This window comes from Microtus ochrogaster, chromosome 4, assembly GCF_000317375.1.
Source record: "Microtus ochrogaster isolate Prairie Vole_2 chromosome 4, MicOch1.0, whole genome shotgun sequence".
In the NCBI taxonomy this organism is placed as follows: domain Eukaryota; kingdom Metazoa; phylum Chordata; class Mammalia; order Rodentia; family Cricetidae; genus Microtus; species Microtus ochrogaster.
This window is the reverse complement of record NC_022011.1, coordinates 79,830,470-79,842,280: the sequence shown is the minus strand read 5'-3', so window position 1 is coordinate 79,842,280 and position 11,811 is coordinate 79,830,470. Positions and strand designations below refer to the sequence as shown.

General features: G+C 44.3%; 1 protein-coding gene across 3 annotated transcripts in view; it reads right to left on the bottom strand.

The window, feature by feature from the left end:
- Nucleotides 1-8,276, bottom strand: part of Ubr3 (ubiquitin protein ligase E3 component n-recognin 3) — a 141,597-nt gene extending 133,321 nt beyond the window's left edge. For 2 of the 3 annotated variants that reach the window (XM_013345877.2, XM_026778748.1), the window contains exon 1: nucleotides 7,680-8,276. In XM_013345877.2, coding sequence (XP_013201331.1) covers nucleotides 7,680-8,218 — 539 coding nt within the window. In that variant the 5' untranslated portion in view covers nucleotides 8,219-8,276. The remainder of the gene's footprint in view (nucleotides 1-7,679) is intronic. The other variant, XM_013345878.2, reaches the window with a different exon arrangement.
- Nucleotides 8,277-11,811: the final 3,535 nt, after the last annotated feature.

Below are 11,811 nucleotides of genomic sequence, written 5' to 3'. Positions count from 1 at the left end.
AACCAAAAAAAAAAAAGATAACTAGAAAACAAGACAACAGACTTAAAGCTTTTTATATCACAAAAGGTGTTTTGCTCCTTTGTTTGAATTGTTAGCTTCACAGTTAGATGACTGTTTCATTAAAGAAAATTCCAAGTTCATAGGGAAGAAATTTAACAAGCAGTCCATACAAATACATGCAGACATATAATCTAAGAGATTATCTCTATCAGGAGTGATAGTGCATGCCTTTAAACCTAGCACTCAAGAGACCTCCATGAGTTTGAGGCCAGTGCAGTTTACATAGTGAGTTCCAGGCTAGCCAGGTGTACACAGTGTGACCCTGTCTCAAAAAAAGAAAAAATAAATAATACTAGTACTTCAACCATTAACCATATTACATAACACAATTAATTTGCTAAAACGTCAGTATGTATAAATGGGATATAAATGTGAGAGTAAAGGCACATATCTTTATTATCAAACTTATACTGAAAGTTCATTGTAGTTGGAAGTTTCTGTCCTGCCTAGTCCTGCAGCTGTTCAGTTCCAAAGAAACACACAGAGGCTTATATTAATTATAAACTGTTTGGTCTATTAGCTCAGGCTTACTATTAACTAGCTCTTACAACTTAAATTAACCTATGATTCTTGTTTATGTTTAGCCACATGGCTTGGTACCTTTTCTCAGTTCAGCATTCTCATCTTGCTTCCTCTGCATCTGGCTTGTGACTGCGTCTCTGCCTTTCCTCTTCGAATAATTCTTTTAGTCTGGTTGCCCCACCTATACTTCCTGCCTGGCTACTGGCCAATCAGCATTTTATTAAACCAATACAAGTGACAAAACTTTACGGTGTACAAGAGCATTATCCCAGAGCAGTTCATACCACCATTGCTTCAACAGGTTAACTCAGAAAAAGAAGAGTCCTGGCTAAGCTGGTAGAAGTTCCCAGGACCAATGGTAACAACTACAAAACCCACGGCTTGATAGAAAAGCCACACTGCCAAAATAGGAAATGGAAAAGGCTATACTGAACCTATCACTAGGGTGAGTTAAATGTATAATGCTGAGTTTTCTGTATGAAAGAAAAATGCAAGTGAAAAATCAAAAATAAAATATTATACATGTTATGTGGGCCAGGATGGAAAGAAACCAATTCATACACTGAGGTGAGTGTAAATTGGTTTCTTTAAATGGATCTATCAAAGATTGCAGTGTACACCTTCTTTAACTGAGTTGTAGTCTTTGGGAGTTTATCTTCATACAAATGTGTGCATACACAAACTATATGACAATACTGACTACACCAGCATTTACAACAGCCCCATGAAAATGCGCTGGAACACTAAGTAACTGCTGAACAGAAAACAGGGGAGAGTACTCATGTGCATTTTAATCCCAGCACTCAGGAGATGGGGCAGGCAGAACCCTAAGAGTTCAAGGCCAACTGGGACAACATCCTGGAAACCTATCTCAAAAAAGGGGGAGGGGTGCTAAAGAGATGCTCAGAAGTAAAGAGCACTGACTGACCTTCCAGAGGACCCAGTCAATTCCCAGTACTGATATGGTGACTCAAAACCATCTGTAACTCTAGTTCCTGGCATGCAAGTGGTTCATGCAAGTGGTTCATTCAAGCAAAACACTCATAACACATAAAATAAAACAAAGTGTTTTTTAAAAAAAGAAAAGAAAATGCACCATGTGCTAATATGAAACACTGTCCAATACACGTAGGGGAAATAACTGCAGAAAAAGAGTGTTAATCAGATATTCACTGCCTTCACTTCAGCACTGTCACAAACCAAACTACCAAAGTATTTCCAACAAGACAGCTAAAGTACTGATTCATTATTGCTAACATCTTTGAAGTGCATAATTAAGGTCAAATGAAAATGAAAGCAATCCCTTATTGAGGAATGGTGAAAAAAGGACGTTTAACTCTATCCACTCATATATGTTATGACATTTTTGACATTTTAAAGGTGGGGGAATGGAGCCATTTCCTGAATAATAAAGTAATTTATCTTAGGGTGACCTTTCAGATAGAGGCCAACTTAACATTTAGGGAGCATCTATGCTGGCATCTAGGGTGCCTATTTGTAAGTACCTTAAAATCTGACAGAAAGTGAGCAAAGTAGCAAAAAAATCTATAAGACATGATAATATGTTAAAATAACTACATCAAAATTTGAGGTATGTTTAAAATCTCAGTTCTGTTTAGTTTCCCATCATAACCTAAAACCAGCTAGTCAGTGTAGTAAGGAGGCCACTTGTTTGTCCCGGCTGCCCAGAACTGAAATAATCACACAGAAACCATCTTAATTAAATCACTGCTTGGCCCATTATCTCTGGGTTCTTATTGGCTGACTCTTACATACTAATTTACCCATTTCTATTAATCTGTGTATTGCCATGTGGCTATGGCTTACCAGCTAAAGTTCAGGCATCTGTCTCTGGTGGGGCTACATGGCTTCTCTCTGAGTCTGCCTCCTTTCTCCCAGCATTCAGTTTAGTCTTTCCCACCTAGCTCTGTTCTACCCTATCAGGCCAAGCCAGATTCTTTATTCATTAACCAATAAAAGCAACACATAGACAAAAGGATCTCCCACACCAAGTCAGAAATTATTTTAGATTTTTTTTTTTTGCTTTGTTTTTCAAGACAGGGATTCTCTGTGTATCTTTGGCTGTCCTGGAACTCACTCACTCTATAGACCAGGCTGGCCTCAAACTTACAGATCTGTCTGCCTCTGTGTGCCAAGTGCTGGGATTAAAGGCATGTGCCACCACGCCTGGCTTTATTATTTTAGATTTTTTTATCACATTGTTTTTGTTTGTTTTTTAAGTTCACTCACCCATCGACCATCTCTAACATTGAATAATAATGACTCTTGTGCATGTGGAAAACACAGCTCGCTCTCCGGCACCACAGACAAAAACATCACATTGTTATAAATTGTTTTCCTTTTCAAGACTTATTTTATTTTTATGTGTATGTGTTTCGCTACATTCATGTGCATCACATGTGTGAAGTAGCCCCAGAGGCTAGAAGAGGATGCTGGGTTCCCCGAAACTAGAGCAACAATGGTTGTAAGTTGTCATGTGAGTGCTGGAAACTGAACTCAGGTTCTCTGCAAGAGCAGCAAGTACTCTTCACTACCAGGCCATCTCCCTAGCCCAGGTACACATGGTTGTTAATATATCATTTCCATATGCTTTGTGATATCATCTCACAATGAGTCCTCAATTATTCTCTCTTTGTTTCCTGTATCTGCTAAAACCACTACTACACTGATAATATCAATGTTACTAAATTTAAAATAATTCAAGCCAGGACTGGTGGCACATGCTTTAAATCTCAGCACTCAGGAGGCAGAGGCAGGCAGATCTCTGTGAGTTCAAGTCCAGTCTGTTATACACAGTGAATTTCAGGACAGTCAGAGCTAAGGAAAGAGAACATGCCCCCCCCCAAAAAAAAACTGAATCTTTCCCTTATTTCTATAATTGCAAATGTGTAAATGAAATGCTAATATTGTTGTGATGGACCATCTCCAACCACAGCAGTCAGACACACGAAAAGGGATTAAGGCACGACAAGGCTTCTTCTGAGTATGAAGATACAAGGACAAAGTATAGCTCTGAGATAGAGCACATTCCTAGTTACAATCCCAGTTTCAATCCCCAACACTGTAAATAGCCAATACAGTAGAAAGAACCCAGGGAAAGGAGGATCTTTCTGAGATTTCCTGAGCAGTACAGTGGAACTCACAAGCTTTTATACTAATGAGAAAAGCAACTTCAAAAATATATGAATTCTCAGTGTTAGCTAACTGTAGGGACTGCTGCCCGTGCCAGGGTAACACAGTGCTGTCCACCTGGAACACTGTAATAACACGTTGGTTCTAGTTCTAAAATGACTCCGGAAGCTGCACCTTAGCATACACTCCCGGTCATCATCACCTCTCTCTCTAAAGGGAGCAGAGTAGGTGTTCAGCCCAGAACTATTCTATCTAAACCACTAAAGGGGTAGAAATTTTAGAATAACCACATGGTTCCACTGCTGTTTCAGTCTTGTCCATTGACACTGGACATGGAACACACAGGCAACAGTTCTATTTTTCTGAGAGAACAATTAAATCAGTAAATATTAAGTGTCAAATCATGTACAACTGCTACCATGGGCAAAATAAATTCCCTGAAACTTCAATAAAAATACATGGACTTATCTAGAGCATGAATGCCCTAAACCTGTTTTTGTTTTGTTTTGATTTAATTTGTTGCTATTGTTTTGAGTTTTTGATGTAGGTTTCTCTGTGTAGCCTTGCTGTCCTGGACCTTGCTCTGTAAACCAGGTTGGCCTCAAACTCAGTGATCCACCTGCCTCTGCCTCCCGAGCACTAGGAGAAAAGGCGTGTGCCACCGCTGCCTAGCTATGTTTGTATTTTTTAAATAAATAAATAAGTCATTGGAAGCTAGGTATGATGACTCACACCTATAATCCTAGCATTTGGAGGAATGAGGCAGGAAGACAATTCCCTGCCAGCTGGGATTAGGCATCAAGACTGACCCTGTCTCAAGAGAAAGACAGAGAGAACTGAGTCCCAGCATGGGGGCTCACACCTATACTCACACTTGAAAGACAGCGGCTAGAGGGTCACTGAAAGTTCAAGGCCAGCCTGGTCTACACACAAGTTCCAGGACCCTATGTCAAACTTCTTTTTTTTGTTGTTGTTTTTGGTTTTTTTTTTTCAAGACAAGGTTTCTCTGTAGCTTTGGTGCCTGTCCCGGAACTAGCTCTTGTAGACCAGGTTGGCCTCGAACTCACAGAGATCCGCCTGCCTCTGCCTCCGGAGTGCTGGGATTAAAGGCGTGCGCTACCCCTGCCAGGCCCCTATGTCAAACAAAACAAAAACCTTACTAATATTATTTCCACTTCCAGAATGAAGCATCATAATTTTAAAGTGCCAGGTTTGCATTTCCTCCAGAACAATCTGATAATTACCACTTTGTTCCAAATTCAGGGAAGAACCAACATTACTTCTTTCATTATTAGTTCCCCTGCATGATAACCTAGAACAAGAAGTAAAAATGCCTCAGTGAGACAGCTATAACTCGGACTCAATGCACCTCTTTTTAAAGGAGGATGATGTGGCAGCAGGACGGCTCAGTATAGAAAGAGCATCACAGTCAGGCGTCAGTGGTGCAAATCTATAATCCCAGCACTTGAGAGGCAGAGGCAGGCGGATCTCAGTGAGTTCAAGGCCAGCCAGGTCTACAGAGCTAGTTCCAGGACAGCTAGGGATACACAGAGAAACCCTGTCTCAAAAAACCAAAAAGTAAAAGAAAGAAAAAAAAAAGAGCTTGTCATACGAGCCTGACTCCTGACTACCTAAATTTAATCCCCAGATCCCAAACTCAAAGTTGTCTTCTGAAATCTGCACATGTGCTGTGTGTCTGTTATTTTTTAATTGGAGGTTTTAAAAAAAAATGACATTTAAAATCAAAAAGACAAAACAGTACTGAAGAGAAAAAACAGTAAGACTATTTAGAGGCTGGATGTGGAAGAAGGCGGAAGTGCACCTTCTTAGCATGCACAACACAGAGATAAGTCCCCAAAACCAAACAAATTAAAGAACACTATTTAATATAGGCAGTAGGCAGAAGTAACTGAGAGGTCAGGATATGGAGCCAGCATGCCTAGTTTACTACCTGGCTGATCTTTAGCAAGTTTTAAAAATCTGTGCCCTATTTTCCTCTCCAATTCAATGGGAATAATAACAGTAAGTATCTCAAAATTGTTAAAGATTAAATGAGTTAAATTATGTGAAGCAGTTAAAATTTGACACTTTCACCAAACAGAAAAAAAAAATCCAAAGTTTTGATATCACTGTTTGATAACACTGATAAAGAGGCTACTGGAAAATAGGCTACTCCCTACATTAGTTAAAACAAGCCTTGGGGCCGGGCGGTGGTGGCGCACGCCTTTAATCCCAGCACTCGCGGGGCAGAGGTAGGTGAATCTCTGTGAGTTCGAGACCAGCCTGGTCTACAGAGCTAGTTCCAGGCCAGGCTCCAAAGCCACAGAAAAACCCTGTGGGGGGTGGGGGGGGAAGCTTTGGGAAGGAAATGTTTCTACATCTCAGCTTTTTAATTTACCCCACTGATATATTTGTACAGGTGAGAGAAGGCTAGTACACCATGCACCGGGTTTTTATTTTTATTTTTAATTTACCCCACTGATATATTTGTACAGGTGAGAGAAGGCTAGTACACCATGCACTGGGTTTTTATTTTGTACTAGAACTCTTCATGCCCATCAAATGAATTAAATTAAAAGCAGAAAATTCATGAACATTGTGTAGCAGTTTTTACAAAATGGAATCAGGAAACTGATTTACTGATATGAAAGACATCAAAGTGAAGACAGCAAGATGTAAAACAATGTTACCTTTTGGATGAAAGGAAACAGCAAAAGTAGGAAACAACATTTATTGTTGCTTGCTTTGCACTAGAAAAACTCAGCCAAAAAAAATAAATAAATAAATAAAAAAAAAACTCAGCCAAGGGAAGGGACTGGCAGACAAGAGACCAGAAAGGAGGGAAACTTCCAACGGTCTCTTTAATATATTTTGGCTTATATATTCAATAATATATAAATATTAAAACGCTAAAAGTGAAGCAAAAAAATTCAACGTCTAATTGCTGGCCCTGATTTTATTTGCAAGTTCTTACTATCTCCTTCTAAATCCTTTTTCTTAATCCTTCTGCTCAGAAACCTCTTCCCCGGCCACTAACTTCTTGACTATTTAAGGAATTTATCACTAACGACTGTAGTGCAAGTGGATTAAGACATAGGTGCCAACATCAGGTGTACTGCACATATCAAAAAACGCATGCGTTTGTCAAAGATGCATGTGTTGAGTGTCTCCTTCAGACGGATGTTGTCATATTAATGATCAAGGTGCCCTTTACTAGATAAGACCTAGCACTTAACTCCTAATTCACTCGGCGATTTCTTCCTTCTCCTGGTGTGAGGGATATTCTATATCTGACTGCTCGGGAGCCCAAACCTCGATGTCACTCCAGCACACCAAATACTCTACTGACAGCTCAACAGTCCCTTTTTATGCAAGCCCCTCCCCTTCCCTCCCCCCTCAACTCCCGTCATCTCCAGGGCTCAGTCCTTCAGACAGACACACAGACGGTTCAGCTTTTCCCCCAAGGGTCCTTCCTTGCAGTACAAGACCATCTCCCAGGCCCTCATCATCAGGTGATCCAATTCAGATCCCAAACCACTCCCAGTCAATCCAAATCACTTCTAAGGCTCTTCTCCGGAACCCGGCAGGCAGCTGTACAGCCTTTCCCCAACAAGTACACAACTGACAGCTCCACGCCAGGTTCCCCCAAGTATCCGCTTGTCTTCCTTGCCCTCTCGCCCCACGCACTGACTCCTGTCTCCCTCATCACTCGCCCACCCTGACCTCCTCGAAAATCACCAGCCCGATTCCCCGCACATGCTGCTCTCCTATCCTCCCCACCCCCTTCCCACCAGTGACAGCTCAGTCACCTCCAGCCCCTTGGGTCTGCGCCCTCCCCGAAACGTCCCCCGACAGATGGGGGTCAGCTCCCAGATTTCCCCTTAGGCCTCCCCCGACCCCGCAGGACCACACGGCCCGGGTCGCCTCACCGGGGCTCCACTCACCCACTCTCCCGCATTACGTTGCTGTCCCCGCAATCGCAAGCGCCCCCGGCCTGGCTGCGGAACATGTTGAAGTCGTGTCCGGTGTGGTCGCCTTGGTGGAAGCACTCGGCGCACAGCGACATGCAAGGGGAGATGCCGCACGTCCGGCAGCGGTAGGCCACGAAGTTGGCCGTCCAGACCAGGCCGCAGAGCGCCGCGGGGTCGTAGGCCCGCACGGCCGCGCAGAATTCATCGTAGCCGCCGCCGCCGGCCAGAAGGCACTTACACCACTCCAGGGCATCCTCCTCGGCCGCGCCGGGGCCGCCGCCGCCGCCCGCCGCCTCCTCGCCGCCGGCAGCCCCCGCCAGCGGCCGCTCTGCGTTCAGCACCCGCTCCAGCAGCGCCTGCAGCTCCTCGGCGCCTGCACGGTTGTCCGGCCGGCTGAGAGCGGCCTTCAGATGCGCGGCCGTGGCCGCCTTGTCTAGGGCCGGCCCCTGCTCGGGCACCTCCGACTGGGCCGGCTGCGGCCCCCCGACGGCCGCCGCGGCCGCCGCCGCCATGATGAGAGCTCAGAATTTGGAGAGTCCAGAGCCCACGGCTCCTCCCGGGAGGGTGGGGGAACTGACGGCTGCGAGGCCCCCCGGTCCGCCCAACTCTCGCGATACCCAGCACCGCGGAACACCTCCGCGCGCTCCCCGCCCCTCGTCGGGCTCCGCCCCCTCTCCTGTTCGTGGGGGGGCCCCGTTTCTGTTTTCCCTCCCAACCTGTTGGCCCTACTCTCGAAACTGACGACTGCTTACACGGGAACTCGGCCCAAAGGCCATCTTTAGTAACAGTGGGCTTTTCTTTATTTGCCTGGAACATAGGAATTATACACATCTACCAGATGTATTTTAGGCATCTGTATCTGGGCTTCAGATGTTGATTCCTGGTACCAGAGTCTTAATTACTGCTGGATTCCTGCTATTATTAAAACTGCCTGCTAAATATTTCGCTGAGTCAGTTTTCAGCCTCACACTTCTTCCATGTGAATCTCCTAAGATACATTCTTTTTTTTAAGTACGATATATTCTTACTGTGTTTTTTAAATTCCATTCCATTTACTTGAGTAGGGGCTCTCTGATGCTGGTGTGGTGGTCAGAGAACAGCTTGTGGGAGCTGGTTCTCGCTCCTTCCATTGTGTGGTTTCCTGAGGATTGAACTCGAGTTCTCAGGCTTGGCAGCAGGCACTTTTCCTTGCTGAGTCGGGTCCATGGCTGTCTTGTTATCTCTTACCCAAACTCTTGGAGAAAAACCAAGCTCCTTAAATTGTCTCTGAAACGTGTCAACATCACTATTTCTCGCCAGGACAGGCTCCAAAGCTACAGAGAAACCCTGTCTCGGAAAAAACTTAAAAAAAAAAAAAAAATCACTATTTCTCACTGTCTGGAGCAGAGACAGACAGAAGACGACCACTGGAACCCGGTCAGGAGGGTTTTGATTAGGTTGGTTGGTTTGCTCATTTGCTTTAAGAGAATATCTTCCGTGGCACCGACTGGCCTCAAGCATTCTATATAGCCTAGGATGACCTTGAACTCCGACCTCCATCTCCCGGGTGCTGGAATTACTGCTCCGCCTGGTTTGTACAATAACAGGGACTGAACCCAGAGCCTCTTGTGTGCTACATAAACACTATAACAACTGAGCCACATCCCCAGCTCTAGTTTAATTTAGTGGGGGTTGCTGGAGAGATGGGTCAGTGGTTAAGACCCAGGTTTGATTCCCAACGCTCAGAGAGAGAGCAGCTTACAACTGTCTTTAACTCCAGTTTCAGGAAACTCAAAGGCCTCTTCTGGGCTCTATGGGCACCAGGCATGCACAGAAATACATGCAGGCAAACCGCCCATACATGAAAACTTTTTTATTTAATTATTTATTAAGCATACAATCTACTGCTGGCATGGAAGGCACCAGGTCTCATTACAGGTGGTTGTGAGCCACCATGTGGTTGCTGGGAATTGAACTCAGGACCTCTGGAAGAGCAGCCAGTGCTCTTACCCTCTGAGCCACCTCTCCAGCCCCATAAAAACTTTTAAAATAGAAAATAAAAGGTTATGGTTTATTTGATGACTGTTTTGAGCAGAAAATTTTTATCCCCACCACATTACTGTTAATTGGTCGTTTTAAATTAATTGTTAATTGGTGGTTTTAAAGGTTGGAATGAATTGTTTGTTCTGAAGCAACGTGTAGCCCAGGCTACCCTCAAACCAGAGCCTCCTCCTGCCTTAGTGCCAGGATTGCAAGCTTGTTCCTCCACTCCAACTGGTAAACTTCTCAAGGGCAAAGAATCAGTCTTTATCACTGCTGACAAACAGTCAAACATCTGTCTGATATTGCTAAATGGGAAATAATTCCAATGGACAAAACATTTCTAGACTCTCTAGTGCGTACCAGCTCTTTGATGGTCTTTCTTCTAACCTGTTTAATAAGCCTGTTAAAGCCGGGCGGTGGTGGTGCACGCCTTTAATCCCAGCACTTGGGAGGCAGAGGCAGGCGGATCTCTGGGAGTTCGAGACCAGCCTGGTCTACAAGAGCTAGTTCCAGGACAGGCACCAAAGCTACAGAGAAACCCTGTCTCGAAAAATAAAAAAAATAATAAGCCTGTTAAGTGGCAGTAGAGGAAACAAAATTTTAAGTAATTCATATGCCCAAAAACACACAGCAGGCAGCATATCTGCTGTGTTCCCAGTACTTCATATGCCCAAAACCACACAACAGGCAGCATATCTGTTGTGTTCCCAGTACTTGCCTCAGCCATCCCAGGGAGCAACTGACTGCAACCTGGCAGACATCCGGTAAAATAATTGGTTGCTGGTGTGGGGTATTTACCAGAGAAGACTACTTGAACATGGGCTTAAGCCATGGAAAGTCTTTATTAACTGGTTGGGGACCACACTTGAGTGTTTGGGATCCCAGTGTAGCCCTGAGCCTTTGTCAGGAGCGCAAAAACCATGTTCTGGGCTGGCATACTTCAGTTAACAAACACAGCCAGAGCAGAACTACAGAAGCCAAAAAATGAGGTTAGTACATTTAGAGACTTTCCCATAACCATGGCCTTTGATGGATTAGGTCTTTGTTTTCATTTTTGGCAAGTGGTGCTGTCTACATGCTGAATTTTACAGCCTGAATGGCACTTCCACCATGGAGTCAGTTGTGCTAAGACTGTGTTACACAGCGTGAACAAGGCGTCTATAAATCTTTGGGCTTTGACGGATGCAGATAAAGAACAACATTCCCTAGGAATGTGTATAAGGGATGGGGCTGGGGGCATGCAATGATATTAGATGATAACAAACAGACAAAACTCCTGAGAAGTACATATATACCTTCACAGTGTCTTGAGGAGCAAACTGCAGAGGAGTTAATGTAGGCCAGATTGTAAATGCACTGTCATGCTTTTTGCCCAAAAATGTTCTAAAACAGGAGCTGAGAAACTTACTAAAAATGCTCTTGTTTCAATATTAAACAAATGAGAGAACAGCAGAAAGTACCGCTGCAAGGTCTAAAAGACTCGGTTGTTTCCAAAGAAAAAAGAAAACGAACCCCCCCTTCCCCTATCCATGGTGGCAACTGATGTAATCCCAGCACTTCAGCACTTCAGAAAAAAAAAGTCAGGAAGGTCAGATGTTCAAGATCATCCTTAGCCACAGAGGGAATTCAAGGCCATCCTGGGCTACCTCTCAAAACTAAATGATGAAGCCAGACGCGATGGTGTACACCGATACTCCCAGATGCTCCAGACATCTCTCTTACCAGGTACAGGTCTCTCTCTTGCCTTTCTCGTCTCTTGCTCTCTTCTTCTGTCTCTTGCTCCTCTTGCTTACCTGTCTGTCTGTCTGTCTGCTTGCCTGACTACCTGCCCCTCTCATGTCCCCCATTCCCAGAATGCCTTTCACTGTTTCACACTCCTTTTCCCCTTTCATCAATAAACCTCTTGCACTAACTCTCTTGCCAGTGGCATGTTCCCCCCAGTGGCATACCTTGGCAGGGCCTACCGAAAAGTACCCAATACGCCTTTTAAAAAAAAATCCTTCAAGCCGGGCGGTGGTGGCACACGCCTTTAATCCCAGCACTCAGGAGGCAGAGGCAGGTGGATCTCTGTGAGTTCGAGACC